This window comes from Dipteris shenzhenensis, chromosome 9 (assembly GCF_047967505.1).
Source record: "Dipteris shenzhenensis isolate YYH24624 ecotype China chromosome 9, Dip_SZ_1.0, whole genome shotgun sequence".
Taxonomy (NCBI): domain Eukaryota; kingdom Viridiplantae; phylum Streptophyta; class Polypodiopsida; order Gleicheniales; family Dipteridaceae; genus Dipteris; species Dipteris shenzhenensis.
The window spans coordinates 40,628,629-40,652,402 of NC_141604.1; the positions used below are offsets into that span (position 1 = coordinate 40,628,629).

The window sequence follows — 23,774 nt, forward strand, 5'->3', positions numbered from 1 at the left end:
TGCTTTGTCATTTACATAAATATCCTCAGACCTATTTCAATCCTTGAGAGGGCTATACGCAACTGATAGTCATTTCAGTTCTTATTGGCAGAGAGTCCAGGATGGGAGCTCCATGGTTGACCAGGACTCAGGGATTGTGCCACCTAGGATACAGGCGGCGGAAGGTCAGTGGATGATTAGGAACGGCTTGCTGTTCCGGAATGAAAAGATTTGTGTGCCTGATGTTCTGGACCTTAAATCCAAGATTCTCTGGGAGTGTCATGATGCTCCTAGTGCGGGACATCCAGGTATACATAGGACTCTGTCTCTTGTGAAGCATACCTTTTATTGGCCTAAGATGCGTGCATTTGTTGAGAACTATGTAGTAGGTTGCCGGGTTTGTCAGGTTACTAAGGCTGAACGTCTTAGAAGCGCGGGCTTATTACAACCTTTACAGATTCCAGGTAATAAATGGGAAAGTATTTCCATGGATTTTATTACTGGTTTACCTCGAACGCGCAAGGGTCATGACTCTATTTGGGTCATAGTCGACCGTTTGACAAAAATGGCTAGATTCTTACCTACAAGAACAACTATTTCAGCTGTTCAGTTGGCTCACGAGTTTGTGGACCACTTGTTCAAGCTGTATGGTTTGCCATCTGACATAGTCAGTGACAGGGACTCAAAGTTTACAAGTAACTTCTGGACACTTGTATTTGAGAAGTTGGAAACTACTCTAAGCATGAGTTCCTCGGATCATGCACAATCTGATGGCAGTACAGAAAAGGTCAGTATTGAATTTGTTTACAACAGTGCAAAGCATTCTAGTACAGGTTATAGTCCTTTTATGCTTATGTACGGGTTTCAACCTAAGTCACAAGTTATGGTAGGATTAAAAGGGATTCAAAATGATGTTGCTAAGAACTTCTTGCAAGACATGCCAGAGAGTTCTCTGAAGGAACGATGGTATATTTGAGAATTCCTAAGGAATCCAAGAGCCTAAGTACTGGTTTGGTTCCGAAATTATCCCCCAGATACTGTGGCCCATTCAAGGTCATTAAAAGAATTGGACCAGTTGCATATCGACTAGAATTGCCTCCTGATGTTAAAGTACATCCAGTCTTTCATGTCAGTAGACTGAAAGAAGTATTGGGTGCAGATGATCAACTTGTTTCTCCTCATGAGATTATAGAAGTTACAGATTTGACTTTTATTCCTCACGAACTTGAATCTATTCTTGAATTTCGTGACAGACAGATTCGAAATCGTACTATCACGGAATACAAGATTAAGTGGAAGGATCGTGTTGAGGAGGATGCAACATGGGAGACATTACAAAACCTCCAAAGAACATTTCCCGATTTCTTAGCGAACTCAGGAGTGAGTTCTTAGAGGAGGGGGAGTATGTCATGTGCACGGATTGGTATCTGACGTGTACTAGTTACACAAAACTAGCTCAAGTTAGCCTGGGGAGGCTTAGAGCTAGGCAGGCTTGATTCTCGGGTTGAGTGGCAAGGGTACGAACTATTTATAGGTCTTCGCTATTTTTGGCGCCGGGGCCCGAGTCTATAAAAGAGGCCCAGGGGGTTCAGTTCTCAGTGTGCAGTTGGGAGCAAGTCTCGTTCCCAGGTGCTAGGTCTAATCCTGGATTGTGTCGCGGATGCGCGCCTGCATCTTAGCGTAGCCCAAGGCCCAGTGGCAGATCCAGGGCTTCACAGCGCCACCTGGTGGTATGGGACACCAGGCTGGTTTGGATTTGATTGGGAGTTCGTGCCAATAGCTCAGCTCGTGGCTCGGAGGGGACATCTTCTGATTCGGGATCTTATCCCGTAGATGTCATGGTTGGGTGGTGAGCAGCCTGCTCAAATCTGATGTTGTGTGTGGTTGTTTTGCAGATCACGGGTTTCAGGAGTGCTGGGACGTGTCAGATGTTGTATCCCATTCTTTATGCATGCTGGCTACCTGCTTCTCATGTTCCAAGCGGAGGTGTTGCTTCTGTGACAGAAGCTTGCAAACCTGACCTGTAGTATTAAAGAGGGAGGCACCCATCTGAATGAAGCTGTCATCTGTAATGCGCTGAGCCATATGAAGGGATCTTTTAGCCCATGCATACCTGTCCCGATAGGTCATTCGGTCAACCATGTCAATGAGTTCGCCATATTCCTCGAAGGCTGCTTTCATCCCTTCTTGCTCTGGGTCCTCGAGAGCTGCCACTGGAGCCAGTGTGTCGATGTCTAGGTAACAACTTGGAGCTCGGGATGCTTTCTTGTTGGAAGCAATTGTCTCTTGCAAGGGAAGTGTGAAAATTTGGTTGAGGTCCTCCTCCTCCATGCAAACAGGAGACCGCTTCCGCTTTAATGCATACACTAGCCGTTTGTGTTCCTAGCTCTGTTCCTCTATCTGGGCCTCATGGGTGAATAGATCTCTTGAGGAGGATGCGAAGTAGGTATCCAACATATCATTCTGAGGAAGTGGAGGACAATCAGATTGAAAAGGTATCTTACCCCCAGCAAAAATAACCTCGCCAAGTCGAGTTTCCAGTAGGTCTTGTTCAGCAGCCTCCATACTCGGATCAGGGGTCAGTTGTCGAGACACTCGGGGTGGTGTCTTCGCGTCACTAGTGGCTCCCAAAGTAAGATTCAAGTTCAATAACCTATGTCGCTCTGATGCCTCTCCACCACGAGATCCCAAGACAGAGGTCCCTGCTGCCATAACTTCTGTCGATGGATTACCCTGAGTTGTGGGATCAATGTCCGTATCTTTGCACCCTACTGACCCTAATGAGATGATCGGAGGGGGAATGGTCATGACTGTGGGGGAGGTAAGTGGTAATGTCATGCCATGGTGGGTGAGACCTGAGGAGGGCAGGGGAGTGACCGGAAGAACATCATCATGGGAATTAAAATCTGCCTCCAAGGGGATGGATGGAGAGGCAACTGCTGCATGTGAGCAACGGATGACAAAGCTCCACTGCTTGGCCCAAGAGGGGATGGCTCAAAAACCTGTGCTGCAGATGTGGGTAGAACAAGAGTGGGTATGGAGACTGGAGAGGAAGAGGGGAGAGAGACGATGCAGCAGAGGCCGAGGATGCTGGGGCTGCACTAAGAGCCAGTGGAGCTAATCTCAAGTGGGGAACCATAGGGGCGGAAGGTGGACGGTGAGAAGAAGACGAAGTATGTGAAGGTGGAGGAAAAAGTGCAGGTGTTGCAGCCCACCACTGGTGCAAGAGGTAGGTGAGGTGAGGTCCACAAGTACATGTGTGTGTGCCTCTGCGTGTGCGATTTCAAACAGTGGCCTGGAATGTTGAATAGAAGAGGGATGCCAAATCATACTGAGTGATGGTGAAGAGAGCATTGAGAGCAGGACGGATACCTTTCGTGATGTAGTAATGCCCGGGTGCTGAATAGAAGCAAGTGAAGAAGTAGCGAGTGATCACTGCTTCTGTGCTTCCACCTTCCAAAACCTTTTTGCAATCATATCCCCTCCTATTGGGTTTGCACTGTGAAAGGAATGAAAGGAGATGTGGTGAATCATCGGAAGGAGGCTGAATAGGGAGAGCAGGGAGCCCCATGTACTGTGAGACCAAATTGGGTGTGAGAAGCTGCCTGGAGCCCATGAACTCAAAAGTGTCAGTGACAGAGTCATAAGATCTGATGAATTCTGTACACAGTTCCACATCCACAGGAGGGAAGATGACCTTGTCGAACTCAGTTAGACAAAGGGTCTGGATCTCTAAAGATGTGATCACTGAGGATAGTTTGAGGTTTGGATCCAGAAGAGGTTTAAACATAACCCGAACATGGGAGAGAGGAGGGGTGGTTATCAAAGGGCTTTGTATCTCTGTTGGCCCACCCGACCCTTCTGAATGTGGTCTCCGTGCAGAGGGGGTGTAATCTGTAGAGTGAGGCACCCAGTGGTCTGCCACGATCATCTAAAATACTGTCATTCCACATGATGGGTTGCCTATCAATCTCTTCCCGAGAGGAAGGCGGAATCCTCCGAAGAGTGCTTCTGAAACTGGCCCAAGCTTTCAGAATGGCAACCATGAGAGGAGACGAAGGTGATCTGAGGTGTGCTGTGGTGAAGATCCACCTAACACTGCTCATCCAGTCTCCTTCTGAAGAAGGTGTGCACCTCTGTATGCTGCTGATAAGAAAGTCCTTCTGATGCTCTCCAAAACGGGAGCAAACTGCTGCGTGGTGGTAGAAATATCCAAGCCGACCGGGCAGTCCAAATACCTGATAGGCTCACCCCTCTGAACCCAAGTGAATCCTATGTCAAGCCCCCAAACTGGAGTGTCCTCATCACTAATCCAAATGCCATTGGATTTATGCCAATTTATCTGCGCCCCTGCCACCAAGCAAAATAAATCCAATGCTGTCCTAAAAGAAGTGAGCGTCTGTGGAGTGGCATCCAAGTAAACTGTTGTGTCATCTGCCAACTCACTGTCAAGTAGCTCCTCCTAAAAAAATAGATACTCATAGCTTCGGCCACAGACAAAAAAGGGAAAGGAGCAAGGGGGCATCCCTGACGGACTGATCTCGAAATCTGAAATCTCTCACTCCTTACCCCACCAATAAGTACCTGGTTGTGGGCTGATCTGTACAAAGAGGAAACACCTTTTATCCAAGCATCAGTAAAGCCAAAGCGTAGAAGGGTGCCCTCCAAAAAACCCCAATCTACTCTGTCATAAGCTTTCTCAAAATCCAAAAGTAGAATGGCAAGATTCTAGCCACTCTGCATGGCCCACTCTGAAGCTTCCCAGAAAGAAAAAATGTTATCAAAAATGCTCTTGCCATGCACAAATCCCGTCTGAGTGTCATGAATAAGATCAAGGAGAAGTGGCTGCAATCGGAGGCTGATAGCCTTGGCCAGAATCTTGTAACAAGTCCCCAAAAGTGTGATATGCCTCCACTGGGACACTAAATTTCTGCAACCTCCTTTTGGGATAAGGTGGATGAGACCCTTTGTAAGCGACCCAGGCATCTCGCCAGAATCCCAAATGGCCTGCAGGGCTGAAGTAATATAGTCTCCAATCATATCCAAAAATGCAATGAAAAAAGACGGGGTGAGGCCATCCGAACCTGGGCACTTGCCCTTGTGAAGGGCTGAAAGTGCAGTCTTGAACTCTGTGTTGGTGAAAGGTGCATCGAGTAGAACATGCATACCCGAATTCACCAACACAGGGATGCTCTGCCAAATAGCCTGTCTAGCATCCTCTCTATCATGTGTCTCAGGATCAGCAGTAAGAAGGGTGGCATAGAAATCTGAAGCTATGCGTAAGACATCATCAGGCTTTGTCTGTAAAACCCCATGTGAGTCAATAAGCTGGGATACACTCTCTCTACTATGTCTAGGGCCAAGAGTAGAGAAAAAGTGTTTATTGACTCTACCACCCATCTGAATCCAGAAGGACTCCCGTGCATGAAAGGCATACTCTGCTCTCTGATCAAGCAATAACTGCTGATGAGCCCTTGCTGTAGCAAGGCGCTCCTGAATCCAAGCATCTGAAGGCTGTTTCTGCTCTTCCCTCTGCAAAGCTGCCAACTGCTGGCGAACACCAATCTCACGTCTGAGAATATCTCGTCTCCTAGTACAAGCAACTGAGCGGTAGAAGTCACTAATACCAGAAAGGGCAGTGGCTACATGTGATGGATATGGCTGCCCACCCTGGATATGAGAAACCCATATCTGTAGGGCTGCCTTTGTAAGATCCTCCTCTGTGTAAAGGCATCTGGAATCCCGATGCTGGCAGACCGGCCTCTCAAGTGAGGCTCTGAGATAGCCAGCACAACAGGAAAGTGGTCTGAAGTGGAAACCCCAGCAGCAATGCATACCGACCGATCCACCTCTGTCTAGTGCCCAGTCATCTACATAGAATCTGTCAATGCGTGTGAATAGGCATTTGCTGCCTCCTGTTCGACCAAGAGAACAGGAGGGACTGTGGCTGAATAAGAAAGGCATCATCACACCAAGTATCTTTGCCACAGAAGTGAAAAAGGAAGGCATCCCAAGCTGCTCTCTCCAAAGAGTGAAGTCCGCCTTCTCTACCCCCTTTTTTGTCTAACGGTAACTCGACCATGTTAAAGTCACCTCCAATCACCCATGAAACCACAATGGGGGCCCAGGAGAGCAAAGTCTTCCACATAAGGACACATTCCCCTCTAATGTTGGAGGCATACAGGGGTTAAGGAAACCAACCTTACGCCCTCCAATCAAAAGAATAATCCACTGAGCTCTAGAGGGAATAATGACTCCGTGTCCAACAACTAAGGGAAAAACCGACTGCGAAACTAAAATAGAAGTGCCCCCCCTGGTGCCTAAGGCAAGCGACCAAAAAGTATGGCCAGAAAGCAACTTGCCTCACTTGGCACAATCTCTAGAATCTAGCTTGTTCTCTTGAATAAATAAGATATCAATGGAACCCCCAGTAACACCTGGATGAAGTTGATCCCGGATCAGTTGTCTACGGCGGCGATGTGGGACGCCACCTAGGCCCTGTATGTTCCAACTAATAATCCTCATCGATGGGAGGATGTAGAATGAAACACCTTACCCGACCTAGTGGCGGAAACAAACCCCTCAACAGGGAAAGACCTCCTGCTCGAGGAGGGAGGGATGGAACCAAGTGGCGGAAAATCAACAGGCAAAAGAACCCTGCCACCTGAAGAAGAATCCCTGTCAACAGGAAACCCAATCACTGGCTCCCCAAAAGTAGCGGGCACAAAATCCTCCTTTGGAAATCTGAACCATCTGCCAGGGCTGAAAACGAGTTCCTGTGAAGCAAGCCAGACACCGGACTGCGAAGGATCCCTTCTGAGGGAAGAGGATCAATAGTGTAAACCATCCCCTTCCCCCTATCCAAGGGAGGAAGTGAGGACTGCTCTCTATCCTGTGTCTGCCCAGCCGCGGAGACCTCTACTGCCTCAAGAAGAGCGTCTGGCACCGCTGGATCTAGGGAAGAAGCTGCAACCGAGGAGGAGGTCGAAGCTTCAGTGTCTCGGACTATGCAAGGTGAGACTGGAGGGACAGCTCGAGGTGAAGCAGAGTCCACTAATGTACCCTTGTGAACTGAAGGAGGGATCTGTACACGTGCCGGAACCCACTGGAGAGCGTCGCGTGCCCTTGAGGTAGGTGGGGGTCGAGGAGCAGGTGATGGACTTATACCACCCCCCTGTCGAGGCCGAGGAGCAGGTGCTGGACTTGTACCACCACCATCCTGAGGAGGACCGCCATGCGAAGGTCGAGGAGCAGGTGTTGGACCTGTACCACCCCTCTATCGAGGCCGAGGAGCAAGTGCTGGACCTATACCACCCCCCTGTCCCCCCTGTCGAGGCCATGGGGCCGTAGCTGTACCAGAGGGCTTCTTGGGCCTTTTCTTCTTCCTGGGGCAATCCCTGGCAAAGTGTCCAATGGTCCTTCATATCTTGCATTGGTCCTGCCAACACCAATCTCACGTCTGAGAATATCTCATCTCCTGGTACAAGCGATTGAGCGGTAGAAGTTGCTAATACCAGAAAGGGCTGCGGCTACATGTGAAGGATATGGCTGCCCACCCTGGACATGAGCAACCCATATCTGCAGGGCTGCCTCTATAAGGTCCTCCTCTGTGTAAAAGGCATCTGGAATCCTGATGCTGGCAGACCGGCCTCTCAAGTGAGGCTCTGAGACAGCCAGCACAACAGGAAAGTGGTCTGAAGTGGAAACCCCAGCAGCAATGCATACCGATCCACCTCTGTCTAGTGCCGAGTCATCTACATAGAATCTGTCAATGCGTGCATGAATAGGCATCTGCTGCCTCCTGTTCGACCAGGAGAACAGGAGGATTGTGGCTGAATAAGAAAGGCATCATCACACCAAGTATCTCTGTCACAGAAGTGAAAAACGAAGGCATCCCAAGCTGCTCTCTCCAAAGAGTGTCCAACAACTAAGGGGAGAACCGACTGCGAAACTGAAATAGAAGTGCCCCCCTTGGTGCCCAAGGCAGGCGACCAAAAAGTATGGCCAGAAAGCAACTTGCCTGACTTGGCACAATCTCTAGAATCCAGCCTGTGCTCTTGAATAAATAAGATATCAATGGAACCCCTTTTAACACCTGGATGAAGCTGATCCCGGATCACCCGCAATCAGTTTGAAAGGAGCAGCCTGAACAATCTGCCTCCGCTTTTGTGCTGGAGTTAACCCTTTGGGGAACTCACCTGTAGACAACAAGTGTACAATGTTTGCATACCATAGGGGAAAGCAGTCCACAGCAAACAAGCAGTCATCTTTTGGTACTGTGGCACCGACACGGAAGAGGCCCGCATCTGGAAGGTCATCATCAACTCCTATGGTTGCTTCATCTGAAGAGATCCTTTACAAGTGGTTTGCTGGTTGATGCAATTGGCCTGCTCTCACTAGGATGTCAAAGTCAAACTCTTGAAATAGAAGAATCCACCTGCTCACTCTCCCCCCAAGCATTGGTTTGTTCAGTAAGTATTTGAGAGCTTGATGATCAGTAATGATGATAAACTTACTGTCCAAGAGATAGTGCCAATACTTTGTCATGGCATAGACCATGCCCAAGCCCTTGCATTCAGTGGTGCTATAGTTTCTTTCTGCTCCATTGAGTTGTCTGCTTGCGAAGTACACAGGTAGGTCGGGTTTGTGCTCTTCATCTGGTTGGGCCAATATCGCCCCAATCGCCAGCCCACTTGCATCTACATGCACATGAAAAATGACATCCCATTGAGGTTGCCGCAAGATGGGTGCCTTTACTAGACGATCCTCGAGGTTGTCAAACGCCAGTTGTTGAGGTGCCGACCACTTGCTCCTGCCGAAGGAGTTCCGTCAACTCCACCGCTACGTCGGCATAGGACCTGATGAATCTTCTATAATAACCCACATGTCCCAAAAAAGACTTGACTTCTTTGGGTGTGCGAGGAATAGGCAAGGTCAATATCACTTCCACCTTTGCTGGGTCCGTGGTCATTCCCTCAGCTGAGACGATGTGGCCAAGGAGAACCCCTTGCAAGGCGAGGAAGAAACATTTGTCCAGATTCAAGCACAACCTAGCTTCTTTGCACTTATCAAAAACCCACCTCAACTTACTCATGTGATCAGTCTGAATAGTAGGTTCGAGGTGAGAAGCATTCTTACCATTGAACACAGAGAAGTCATCCAAGAATACCTCAAGAAACTTTCCGATGTTCTCTTGGAAGAGTTTGGTGACAAGACGTTGAAACGTGGCCGGTGCATTGCATAGACCAAAAGGCATCATCCGGTAAGCATAAGTCCCCATTGGGTGATGAAGGTAGTCTTTAACTGATCTTGCTCTCGCACCCAAACCTGGTTATACCCATTGTATCCATCCATGAAGGAGTAGAGAGCACGACCAGCCACGGTTTCTAGCACCTTGTCAGTGAAGGGGAGAGGAAACCTATCCCGACGTGTGGCGGTATTCAAACTCCTATAGTCGACACAAACTCGGAGTTTGCTTGTCTCTCTTTTGGGCACCACTACAATGCCACTAAGCCATTCGGAGTAGTCAACAGGGTAGATCAACCCTGCTTGCTCCATCTTTTGAATATCAGCATGGACAGCCTTGCCATAGTTGGGATTCATGCGATATGGTCCCCTGATCACCGGGTCTGCTTCCGGATATAGATCTATGCGATGTTCCATGAACTCAGTGGGTACTCCATTTAAATCCTTATATGACCAGGCAAAGACATCGACATACTCTTGAAAAAAATCAGACAATGCAGCAAGGAGATAGTCATGTTCCCAGACCCAACTGGCTACCTTAAGATGTCGTGGTTGGTCCTTTGTCCCAATGTTAAGATACCTCCAATCCCTGGCATGGTCAACCTGAGGTATGCTTCCTGATGTGGAGTTGTTCGGTTCTTATGCTCCCACTGCTGGGTGCGCAGGAGAATCATCCAGAGAAAAATCCCTTACTACTTCTTCCATCAAAGAGCTCAGATAGGACGGTTGGGTGTCTTATGGAAATGGTTGAGATGTAGAGGCACCACTTGGGCCCATTCTCTTTTTTCCTTTTTGTGCTTGCTTGAGCATTCCTCTGTATCGTAGTCCAACCACCTCGTATGTAGTTTCGGAAACCTCCTGTGTCGTTGTGGGGGGTCAGCTTTTGACATGTATAAGTCGAGTAGAACAAGGTCCGCGACATCTTCTCCCTGTGTGCTGTGGGCTTGCCTTGAAGGTTTGAAGTTCTAGACTCCAGTGTGAATGTGGACGGCTCCTTCAAGTTGTCCAGTGTCTTGACCCCTCCTAGGTTGGTCAAGATGCACAATGGATTCAATAACCCTTCCAAGAGTCATTTCCGACACCGCCTACCTTTGAGTGACATCAGTAAGTAGGTGGTCATCCTCTTCTTCGGCAGATCCATGAGTGTCTTCTCCAATACCATCATTGTGCTCAGCCAGCCCATCATCTATGTGGTCATCCTCTTCTTCCACAGATTCATGAGTGCCATCTTCAATACCATCATTATGCTCCGCCAGCTCATCATCTTCTTGTATAGCATCCTCTTCCTCCTCTGTTGTGACCCCATGGTCTTTTTCTTGGTGTGAGGCATCCATGTCGTGTGCATCCATTGCTTCCATTGCTGCTTCATGGTCTTGTCTTTGAGTCACACTGTTGGCCTCCCCACCACTTCTTCTGGTACTTGTGGTCATCTTGCGCATTCCGTGAAGTACCAAGATGGGCTTCAGGATCCTCTTCTAGACACAACTCCACCATGTTGATGGCTAAGGATCCCAGGGCCCCCATCCAATCCAAGATGACAGCTTCTTCCTCATTTGGTCCAGCATGTTCCAACAAGTACGTCAAGCTCTCACCATCATCTCGTGCTGCTGTTACATAGGTTTCACCTTGGAAGGGTGAGTCCTCCACATAGGCCAGCTCTTCTTTCTGTAGGGGCCAATCCCCAAGTGCCCATTGCTCCTCTTCCACCCCTTCTTCTTCTTCAAAATCTTCTTCCCCAAGTTCCACAGGTCGGTGACGAGCCCTTCGAGTAACCATGTCTATTTCTAAGGATGTGGATCCCAAAGGCAGTCGAACTTCATCACTTGACCAATCTTGAATGGCCTTTGCTGAGCGTAACCATGGTCTACCGAGAAGTAGAGGATAAGTTTGCTCACCCTCCGTCATATTAAGCACGATAAAATTGGACAGGAATGTAACTCCCCCCATCTTCATGTGAACACCTTTGACAGCCCCCATAGGCTTCACCTTGCGTTGTTCCGCCATGCGCACTTGAAAATGTACGTCAGTTGTCAATTTCAAACCCAGTTGTTGAAGAGTACCTCTCGGCATGATGTTCACTGCTGCCCCACCATCCAAGAAAACATCTTTCAGCTCCACCCCATTGATCTCCACTGCGAGCTTGGGACTTTGTTCACATGTGAGGGCAGCATAGGCTGAGCAATTGTCTAGTGTTACTCCATCTTGAATTGTTACCATCTCTGGTGTGGGCTCCCGCCTTGAACAGATCCCCTTTGGTGTCTTACCGGCAATGCGATTCAAGAATGCAATAGTATGATGCTTGATATGTGGAGATAATTGACAGAGTTGTCGTAAGGTGATATTGGGCCTAAAATCCATGAAGTCATCCATCAAAGAATAAGGCTGGACAGTAGCAGTAACCTTTTGTGCCTTCATCCGTCGAGCTTCTGGCCAAGGGTCGAAGCTCACGTGAGGGAGAGGAGGTGCCTTTGGATTCTCAATCAATATTTCCTGTGGTGACTCTCCCATCACCCATTTCCCCTTTTCTTGGGCACTACTGGGCTTCACCCCTTTTTCCTTCTCTTGCTTCATTGTGCTTCATGAGTGGAAATGGATGGGCCTGCCTGTGACTCCTCACGTTTTTGCCCTAAAGTTGTCACTTCCGTTGCAAACCTCACTATTCTGGACTTGCGGGAAGGGAACTGAGGTGTGACGCCTTCATCTTCAGAACTAGATTGAAGATCTTTGGTGACACTCCTGACCACCTCCTGGTACTTTGAAGGCATAGATTGCTCACTTGGAGTTGAGGTAGTTTTAGAGCTATTGATAGGTCTTGATGGCTGTGGGGCCCTTCGGGTTCTTCCTAATCCAGTTACAGGAGAGGACAAGGGTGATCCATTCCTGTGCCCATTGTCCACCTTGGAGGAAGGAGGTGGGGATGCTCCTCTAGTGACTGAGCTAGTATTAGTTGGTGATGAGGCCTCCGAGATTGATGTTGAGTCATCCTTACTACTATCACCCTTTGTTTGTGACCTTTGTTTGTGACCTAGTCACAGCTCCCAACACTGCACCAATCAAATGGGGTTTGTCACCCTCCCCCGCCACTACTACATCAACCATGTTGACTTGCGATGTTGATTCCCTTCTGCCATTGGGACAATCTCTGGTGTAGTGGTCATTTGTGTTGCACTGTGTACAAGAGGGTCCCCCGAATGGTTGTGTACAATCATCTTGGTAATGGCCGTACTCGCCACATCTATAGCACATGATGGGCCTGCGAAAGTTGGTACCTCTGCCTCCACGTTCACCTTGGAACCCACCCCGTCGACCGTGGATATAAGGGGGTCCATATCCACCCCCTGACATAGGTGGTTGATACTGTGCATAGTAGGGCGGAGGATAGAAGTATGGAGCCCCAAATTCACTAGGAGTAGGAGCTTGGAGCAAAGGAGGATTAGGAAGTAGTGGAGCTGGAATGATAGGATGGGTGGGTGGTTCAGGTGCCTTCACAGGGGCTGAAGCTAGGGGTACTGGCCCTGAAGTGGTCGGTGCAGCTTTGTTGATTGTAGCCACCAGTGGTTCTCCAATTGGATACTCCGGTAGAAGCTTCCTCGACCCCATAAGATACCTACACTCGGAGGCATCATGTCCATGAATTTCACAAAATGTGCAAAAGGAGCTCAGGGTGGGTACCTTACGCTTCGATGGACATTCCCAGTAGCCATGGCTAGAACCCTTGCAGTCGGTGCACCAGCATATATGAGCTTCAAACGGTGACGGTCCATCCACTTTTGTTCTGTCTTTCAGACCTTCTTTAATTTCTTCTAATTCCTTCTTGAGTTGCTGCCATGCCTGTGAGCCCTCTTCTCTCGGAAGGTGGGTGGTCTAGGCGGGTGTTGAGGTGAAACTTAACTGGGACCATTCCATCTTCACCGCTTCCCTCAGGAATTCTTGTAGTGAGGCATGCTCAGGGAGTTTGTCAATCAGCCTTATAGCAATGGTGGAAGGTAAAGCCTTCAAAAACCACCCCTTCATGACGGCGTCATTGGGTGGCACCGACATCTTCGCGGCCAGGACCCTCATCCTTGTGTACCTCTCTGAAATTTCGCCAAGCTTCATGGTATCAGTGGATAACTCTTGGACAATCATGTGTTCGAATTTTTCCAACTTGAAAGTGTGTAAGAATTCCTCCCTTAGGTCTGTCCATGTCTGTAAGTGGTCAGGGGGAAATTGACTGTACCATACATCGGTGGCATCCTCCAATGACGAGGGGAAGATTTGAAGGAATGCATGCTCATTCTCCACACCTTTAGCTCTACATGCTATGAGGAATTTCCTCACATGAGCTTCCGCATCCTCATGGAGGTGGCCTTTGAACTTTTGAGTCTGCACGTGGACCTTGTTCAATAGCTCGAGAAGTCTAGCTCTGTCTGCAGGACTAAGAATGGCCATCCCCACCCGAGAGGCTGAAGCAGATGTAAGAGTTGGAGGGAGTCTTGATGGAGCGATAATGAGTGTGGGTGCTCCAGAGGAGGAGACTGCACCGACAACACCTCCTGTGGAAGACCACAATGGGGAAGTCACTACTGATGTAGCCATTGAGGAAGTGTACACAGATGGTCCTGTATACGCGGAGGGTCTCGGTGTTGCAGAGGGAAAGGGTGCGAACATAGAAGATGTGGGGGTTAAAGAGGATGAGAGAGCATTTGGGAAAGAGGAGGACGGAGTTGAAGTCATGGATGAGTAGGCAGCAGGGAAGGGGGGGGTGGTGGAAAAGGCAGTACGGGTGTGGATGGAAAGGGAGATGAAACCATCATGGCAGGTTAAGGTATGGCCGGAGTAAAAGTACCCCCCAATGGGATAGATGTGGAAGAAGGATTAGCTAGGAGCCCGGAGCTATGCATAATAGATGAGGTAGCAGCTTGTCCAGACGAGGCAGGAGCATATGGAGTCACCACTCCAGCAGAAGAGGTGGTTGATGAAGACATCATTACAACAGGAGGAGAGGGGCTGCCTTGACCTTGATGAGTCCCTGAGGAGCCCTCGTCCTTCGTAACCTCTTCTTTCACCTGTTCTCCGCTTTGCACTTCTTCTTCTCCGGAGTCCGGATCTGACCACCAGGGTTCCTGTTGATCCAAGTCAATGAGAGTGTCGATGAAGGCTACTACTCCAATGGGCTCACTTTGTGCTGGAGTTGAGGACTTCGCAAACTTACGTCGCACTTAATGCTTCTTGTACCGCGTTTGGTCTGCCGGAAGTCTTTTCTCCACTCTCCTCAAGTACCTCCTAGTTCTCTCGCTAGCTCCTTCAAATGTTTCAGAACTACTTGGCATAAGACCTCTCTCTAGGACCCTGGATCACCACTTCACTTGTGCCACTCATCACCAGCAGTGTCCCACCGTGATCGCCATAAACTGTCTGAGGGGGGGGCTTCCTAACACTTTCGAAAGTATTACCGAAGGCCTAGGGCCACTGGTGCGAGAAGCGAGTAATACATGCCATAAGTGTCACTAATGGAAGGTAGGCGAGTGCTAGTCGATGGTGTCAACTATGTGCAAGCGGTACAAGTGCTGAAGTGATGTGAGCAAGAAGAAGACCAAAGCAGAACAACATCATAAAAGCCAACCCTCGACATAAACGGCAAAGAACTTCAACCACATGACACAGGTCCGTTGTACCAAGTGAAGGGAGAGGAGGGGAGGAGAACACAACAGAAAGAGATTTTAGAGTAGCGAGCAGAGATGGGGAGTAGCATAATTCATTAGAAAGCAAGATGACTGATACACCCGGAGAAGATACATACGAGGCGAACACTTGACTCTAGCCTCTCACTCCTTCACTCACGCCTCCCGCCCCTGCCAGAATGTCCCCCCCCCTTTCCCCTTTCCCCCTCTTCACCTTCTCCTCCTCTGCTCACCCCCCGCTGCCAATCTCCTCTCCCTCTTCCTATTGGATGTCTTCTTGCATCCTTAGCCATCCTTAGCCATTCCACTATTTGTGGGCCGCTCTGCCCTTGATGGCTTCTGCAACACTCCAGCCTGTTCTGGGTCAGTGAATCCCGTGCTGCATGTGTTCTCCTATCTATTCCATGCGCTCCTGACACTAGTTGGTTGCGAGGGTTGGTGCACCACCTATACCTCTTAACTATTGGACGGCTTCCCCTGTGCACCAACAGGTGTATCCCATGTACCATTGCGCCAATACTTCCCTCTGATCAACTTTGACCATGGTGGGTCGAGGTTGAGGTTTGGCACTCTTCAGTCATGTATTGATTCCGTCATACCCAAGTCATGTTCAGGTCAAGTCATGTCCATGTCAAGTCATGTCCAAGTCATGTCCATGTTAAGTCATGTCCATGTTTGTTCCAGAGTGACCAAGATGTGAACATATGTGAACACGATGCGACTAGGTATGACCAAGGTCTAACAACTTGGCATGTTGTTGAGGTGACCATGATGTGACCCAGGTGTGACTCTTGGTGGGAGTCCCAGAGACTTTGAGTACAACAAAACCTTTGGAGATCCAGGTTTGGAGCCGACCCTACTTGCCCTCATTGCCTCTTTGCTTCATAGACATTCAGCATTGTTTATGGGATTGTAGACAGGCGAGGATGATTTGGATGGGGGTAGCCATGATTTTCAGTCACTTTGCCCAATCCCCATTCTTTATGACATGGGGCTCAGTGGCTTGGCTTTCTCTTACAGGGCCTCAAGTATTCTATGAGAGACTTCCTTTCGGGCCATTTTGGTTCAACGTCATCAGATTGAGTCATGTTCGTTGGATGCGGTACCACACCTTCCTTTTACAGATGTACATGCCTCTGTGGATACTTCTTGGGAGATTTTAGCGAGCATAGCATCCTAGCATATCTGGAGAGCCAGATGCACAGAGGCTATGGAGGGTACTCAGGTTCATCCCTCACACACTTTGGCTAGTATCTGGACAGACACCGTACATACTTTGATGGCCATATGGATGAGTATACAGGGAGACTCCCGTGCCATCCTCAGCTAGGAGGGCTTCTTTCTTCAGGGAATGGAAGGATTCTCCTTTTTTCTCTGAGACTCCTACAGGGTTGAGGTGGCACTTTCAGCCTCAGCTTGGTTGTTTTCCACCTCACTTTGAGGGGGTGTTATTTATCCTCATGATTTCATGATGTTTTATTTCTGCTCAGAGCTGCTCTAGCGAGTTTCTTTCTTACTTAATAGAAGTATTTAAAAAAAAAAAAAGAAATTATTCTATTTTCTTTATGGCATGCGGTGTGCATTAGAAGCCACCTCACTGTTTGTATCTGGATATCTATACAGATAGGGAAGTAGTATTTTGGAATTCCCTTTGGATGTTAATTATACTTTCAAACATATTATATTTATCTTCCACGAAGAAGTTCAGAAACAATTTATGCTTTCCAAAGGTAAAAAGAACCAAGGTCTCTGCTACCCCCCTGAATACATAAAAGGCATCAAGGTCAGGTTATATACAGGCAGGATGCCAAGGGTTTGGATAGAATGTGCAGAATAAAGGATTGGGACAGCAGGGATACGGTTGAACAGGTGGTCAACTTCAGAACGCAGTAAGAATTTGTTTGCTTGCTAGAAAAAAAAAAGCAGGATTCTAATTGGCATCAACAATGGACTATAATTTTTATGTATCTTCTTATGCTACTTTAGTTTTATAGTTTTACATTGCTTCTACAATTTGACAAAATGCCATTTTTTTATACTTAGCTTGCAGGCGGAAATCGTACAATACAGCTACTTTCATTCAATTTAAACCTTGCACAACATAGTTTCTTTTCCATTGCATGATTTGCTATAAAGTAACCTCTGCAATCTGAGTCTGCACTGAATGTTTTTACATGATCGTCTCTATATAATCTTATGTTCTTGATGACACTCTGTGTTCATGTTGAACTGCTGTTCTACCTTAGGATCCACAGTGGATGTGTATTCACCAATGGGCTCTTTTAATCAAACCATACATGTTTTCTTTTGTTTTTTCTACAGGTGTGGAGGGGATCCCTGTTACATTTCTGCTGACTGATACTCAGATTATCAATGAGGGTTTTGTTGAAGACATAAACAATCTACTCAATTCTGGGGAGGTTCCTGGTTTGTTTACTACAGATGAAAAAGATCATGTCGGAGGGGAGATGCGTGAGTATGTCAACAAGCTTGGCCTTCCGGAAACAAAGGATGTTCTTTACAATTCCTTTATCAATAGAGCAAGAGATAACTTACATGTTGTGCTGTGCATGAGCCCCATAGGGGACTCATTGAGAGCAAGGTGCCGGCAGTTTCCTTCTTTAATAAATTGCTGCACTATCGACTGGTTCAATGAATGGCCTGAAGAAGCACTACTTTCTGTGAGCAATTACTTTTTGGCTAACGTGGAACTCCCCACAAAAGAGGTGCATGCTGATACCAACTCTTTGATATTTTTGTTTGGTTTTTTCAGAGAAATACTTCTTTAAGTATGACAAAAGCACCAAGAGCAAGTGCTCAAGGCAAGAGTACACCATGCATAGCATGAGAAGAACCCTGAGAGGGTCAAGCCCTACTCATCAAAAGGCCCAGTAAAGATCCATGGCTAAAGCTGAAAGTGCCTCCTCAAACCTGTAGTGAAATCCAAGAAGAAGGGACAGCCTCTCCCTCCTTGAGAAAGATAGTTCACCTAGAAGAGGCAGCCCCTGAAGACCCTTGCATACTCAAACCAAATGACCATCAAAGTGTGTAGAGTGTCTATCCAAATACTAGCCAAGGTGTGAGATATCAATTGCTTTTTTACATCTAGATCTCTATGTATACCAAAGTGAAATGCCCGCTATGATCTCCCAACATGTAAGATATCAATTGCCTTTGTGCATCTAGACTTCCATAGATTCCAAACTAGCTGGTATGGTAATGAGTGTAATGCTTTACACCATCAACTGAAATTCAAGCCTGAGCATCACCTTTTGAGCGAGGCAGACGATATTGCCATTGCCTGGTTTGCTGGAAGATGTGGCTTTTGTTTGCCAAAATGAGGAGTCAATCAATATTATGTTTATAACAACTAATATTGGTGGAAGTTTCTCAAGTGACTCTCTGCTCATAGACACCATATGCTAGCACTCTTATGCATGTACACTATATGACACCCCCCACCAGCCATCACCTAACCTCTCACAGTTACCCTGTCCTACCTCTTGTATGTTTTTCACCCCACTGGTGGCATCAAACATGTAGATTTGAAGATCCATAACGGCGGAGCCAAAGATCATGAGGAACTACGTACTCATATATTGCATATGGACTAAGTACTATGGCCTCGATCTTGCCAAAGCCTTTCAACAAAGCGGTTTGCACCAGTTTCTCCCACACCTGGATGCTTACCACTGTCATCCCCATTCATAAGGCAAGGGTCCCATGAGCCTGAAAAACTATATGACCATTATGATTGGGCGTGTCACGTCAGTCAAGCAATTTGCAGAGCTTCAAGGACTTAGAGCTGATGGTGGTGGACAGGAAGGATTCAGTGCTGATCATGTGACTCTAGAACACATCCTTACACATAGCGGTGTCATTGAGGAGGCTAAAGCATGGAGATAGAGCGTGTATTGATTCTTTGTGGATTTTACAAGGTTTTAACACAGTGGCAAGAGCCTACCTCATCAAACGCTTGCAAGATCTAGGATATAGTTAGGAGAACATTTGGATATTCATGCCACTCTATGAGAGGGTCTCAGGCACTTAATGGAAGTCTTTTCCTTGGAAAAAACCCCCGAATAGATAGCCCTTTCTTGTTCTTTCCTCCCTCCATTTTGCCGCTCTTATGGAGACTAGATGATCCAATGTCAAGTGCTTCGGACGGAAACCTGCCTGAGATGGTGCACTAACTCTGTGTGTCTCTTTCTATCCATTGATTTTTTGCTCAACGATGGTTCCATATGATTTGGCCATTAGACTACGCCATTCGAAAGGGGAAACCCTCCTCTAGAGCCTTTTTCATGGACTCAGCATTCCCTTTGTTTTCTCTCCACCCCATGTTATTATCTCATCTACTAATCCTTGTGTATCCGGGGTCGTCCCATTTGCTAGCTTCTTCAGTCATCTTTCCACGTCTTTTTCGCAAGCCATCTGAACTATGAGAAGTAGAAGGGGAAGCATCAAGAGACTCCATCTCATCATCCTCAAACTGGATGATGTCCAAAGGCGTGTCATCGTATGGTGGCAAGTCTGCACTAGCAGGCTGCATGCACTCATTCTCAGCAAAGAGAACATCTCTGCTGATTATTACCTTCCTGGTAGCGGGATTATAAAGCCTAAATCCCCTGCTTTCAGTGCTATACCCCACGAAAATGCATTTGACACTCTTGTCATCAAGATTTGTCCGATGTGCATCTGTTCTGAATATTAGTGGCTGTCACAACTGCTTCTCCCAAAAAATCCTTTGAGACTCTCTTGAATTTCAGCATGCATTTCATCATTTCCATGAGAGTACGACTCTTCCTCTCAGGGAGTGGATTCTATTGTGGTGTGTAAGGGCATGTCAAGTGATGTTTAATCCCATGCTGCTTCAAAAATCCCTGGAATGCATGTGACATGTACTCTCCCCCTCTATCTGAGTTGAGTGTTCCAATTCTAGAATTGGTTTGGTTCTCAGCCATAGCTTTGAACTCCTAAAACCAATAGAACACCTCAGATTTTTCCTTCATGAGAAAAAGCCATGTGAACCTGGAGAAGTCATCTATAAAGGTCACAAAGTACCTTGCTCCTCTATGCGTGGGAATAGTCATGGGGCCACATACATCATTGTGCACTATCTGCAACACTCTGGTTGCCTTGCCCTAATTCTTGCCTTGTTTATTGAATGGAAAGCAATGCAATTTTCCAAGTGCACACCCCTTATAGACTTCATTTGCTAGTTGCGGTAATTTTGGCATTCCCTGAGTCATAATTTTGTTGTACAAGTAGGACAATGCCCTGCAATGGACATGTCCAAACCTGGCATGCCATAAATATGCCTGGAAAGTGTTTGCTACAGCCAATACCTTCTGATCATAAGGTTGAGCATCAAGCTTGTATAAGCCTCTGTCATATGTCCCTATTGCTACAACCTCATACCCTTTCTTTGGATCCTTGATCCTGCATTGGTTATCTTGAAATTCGACCAACATATGTTGATCATGGGCAATATTTGAAATTGAAATTAGATTTTGCCTCAAATCTGGAACATACCAAACATCTCGGATATACTTAACTTTTCCATTATCAAGTTGAACAGGAATGTGCCCAACGCCGATGATGTCTTGAGAAGCATCATTGGCAGACGTAACTTGTCTGCGATGAACAGGTGTGATGGTCTCAAACCACTCCTGGAGGGGAGTCATGTGCTTAGTAGCACCATTTTCGATATACCATGTATCACTTGCAACAAGGGAAGCATCCCCTCATTGATTTTCAGCATTCAAATCCCCCCTGGCATCCATCTTCTCGTTAAATGCAGCAAACACAAAATCTCTATCACCTTGGGCAAGATGAGCTTCACCATGTGCATCTGAAGCAGGAGTTTCAGTGCGGGCAACAAAATTACTGTTAGATCTGTCCGTTTGCCTCTTCTTTTCATTGGAAATCCTTTTTTGACACTCTGCGATATAATGCCCTGGCTTCTTGCAATAATTGCATTTGCCCTTTTTCTTATTTTTGCTTGAACTGCTTGCATTCCCCTCCTTGGGCTGAGTTGTATGGCTGTGTTTTGGCTCAAACTTTTCCTGAAATTTGCCCTTTCCACCCATGGCAAGCGCTTCCTCATCCTGACGAGAGGCTTTGGCAAAATTTGAGCATCTCTCCTCTTCTTGCAACAAAAGCCCAACTAACTCATCGAACGAGAGTGGGGCTGCTGTGACGAAAAACGCTTACGGAACGTGCAAATCCTTGAAAAAGACAACAACACTCTTTGAAAATACGCACATACTCTCAAAGCTCACAAACGGAAGAGACAGAACAAGCGTGTTGGGTACAATCTCCCCCCATAGGTGTGGTGCTCTCCTTCCACCTCCTATGTATTTATGTATATTTCCCAAAAAGCTTCCAAGCAAAAATCATACAAAAAGCCTCTCTGCTTTCCTCCATGCACCCTTTTACAAAAAGCCCATCCACCTTCTAGAATAGCTGGCTTTTTCTAAAAATAAAGCTTTTTTCTAACTTTAGTTTATACACTTAGCCAAGCCACTAATATTTCAAAATTCAAATATGTACATAAGCTTTTGTAATATCAAAAATTAGGCATAAGCCTTATTCATCCCCGCATCACTGGAGTTGCGCCTACGCACCCAAAATACGGCGGATCATGCTTGCCAGATGCCATCGCCTGATCAATTACTCTTCCCTTGCATTCACATGATCAACAGTAATAAAATATTTCAAGCATAAGATAACCTTGGAATTAATCACCACAATCAATCAACCTTTCAGTATTATAGCAATGCGAAATCAATAAATCACAGATGAATGATGCACACATGTGACACATACCATCTTATGGTGCACCTGATGCTACACACGAATAAAATCGTACGGAAGGTGCACACATGCTACACATATCATCATCGCGTAAGTGGTGCACACAATGCTACACACTCATACAACCATAGCCGTATATCCAACCATGTAGGAGCACACATGCATCACTACGGAACAACGAGCACACATGCATCAGCTACGCGACAGAAATGCTGGATCTCACTAAACTAAATACTGAAGGATTAAATTAATGGGATAATTCCAATTGTCGTAACATCCCTCTTGCTTGAAATCGCAATTGCCCTCAATTGTGTGACAAAAAAGTAGTCAATAAATCAGGGTACTAGCGAAAATATCGCTCGGGCATCCACTTAGCATCCTCAACAGGGAGGTTCTTAAATGTAAGAAGATAAATAGGATACGAGTTTCCACGTCTCGTTTGAGTGATTTATTGATCAATGATCTGGTCTGGCTCTAAGAGCTAGGTCTCTCCTTGAAGCAACGGTGCATCGTCTAGAATAGGTCGAACTTGTGGGTCTCCATGGAAAGGTTTCAGGAGGTGCACATGAAAAGAATTATGAATTTTTCAATCGGGTGGTAATTCAAGCCGATAGGCATTGTCATTAATGCGCTTCAAAACTTTAAAGGGATCATAGGATTTAGGGACAAACTTAACTACAGGGTGTGTCTCAATACTCTTAAGTCTGCGCTTCTCAATACGTAACATGACTGGGTCACCTTCAGCAAAAACAACTTTTTTTCTACCCTTGTTTGCATGTGCAGTATACATAGCTTGAGCATGCTCGATATTCTTTTTGACAGTAGCTAAAATGCTAGAGAAATCTTCAGTAAATTGATCAGCAGCCTCTACTTGGTGTTTAAGGCGGGTTGATGGAGTAGGAATGGTCTTTCCATAGACAATTTGGAATGGAGATTTGCTTGTAGCAGAGTGCTTAGTGTTGTTGTAGGCAAATTGTAATATGTGTATAAATTTGTCCCATTTGCCTGGCTGACCAGACACGTAAGCACGTAACATGTCACAAATAGTATTTTGTGTGACCTCAGTTTGGCCATTAGACTTGGGATTAAAAGCAGTGGAAAAATCTAACTTCGTACCAAGATTGTCAAAGAGTGCGGTCCAGAAGTTACTATAAAATTTACTATTCTATTCTGACACGATTACTTTTGGAAGGCCATGGTGTATAAAGATGTGCTTGCTGAACAAATGAGCAGCCTGAACTGCAGTCAAGGTCTTCTTACAAGGAATAAAGTAAGCCTGCTTGCTAAATCTATCAATGATAGTCCAAATCATATCAAAACCTGAGCTAGTTGTAGGAAAGCCAGTAATAAAGTCCATAGAAATCTGCTCCCATGGGCCATCAGGAATTGGTAAAGGCATAAGTAAACCTTGATATTTGTCCTTGTAGCTCTTGACTTTTTGACAAATAAGACATTGTGCAACAAAAGTTGCAACATCAACTTTAAGCTTAGGCCATAAAAAATCTTGAATTACAGTCTGATACATAGCAGCGACGCTTCTATGTCCCATGTAGGGTGGCTGATGTACCTCTTATAGTACCAGGCATCGAAATGGTGCAGTGACACACAAGCGCTTTTCGTAGAATAGATAGTCATTATGAATGGAATACGAGGCCATAGGGGTGCTATTAGCTTGCTTAATCTTATGCCAAATTTTTGAAAAGTCTCGATCGGTAGGATAGTCCGCCTTCATAGGCTCAAAAGGGTCTCCCTCGATGACTGAGATATTATTTATGCTAGATTGACGGCTCAGTACATCGGCAACTACATTGTCTTTGCTTGGTTGATATTGGATCATCGGTTTAAAGCTGTCAATAAAGGCAGCCCATTTACTGGTTTTAATTTACGTGACTTGAATGCAATTGGATGGTTATCTTGCATGAGCATAGCCCCAAAACCCTATCCACTAGCATCAGTAACCATGACAAAAAAGGGTCTCGTAAAGTCCGGCATGGTCAAAACTGGTGTGTGCATCATTGCACCCTTAAGTCGTTGAAAGGCTAAAGTGTACTGCTTACCCCAAGAGAA

At 46.5% G+C, this 23,774-nt stretch overlaps 1 protein-coding gene across 1 annotated transcript in view; it reads left to right on the forward strand.

The window, feature by feature from the left end:
* The window catches only part of LOC147898637 (uncharacterized), a 510,556-nt gene that overhangs the window by 128,606 nt on the left and 358,176 nt on the right, over positions 1 to 23,774 (forward strand). The window contains exon 9 of the mRNA XM_087379736.1: positions 17,211 to 17,614. Coding sequence (XP_087235862.1) covers positions 17,211 to 17,614 — 404 coding nt within the window. The remainder of the gene's footprint in view (positions 1 to 17,210; positions 17,615 to 23,774) is intronic.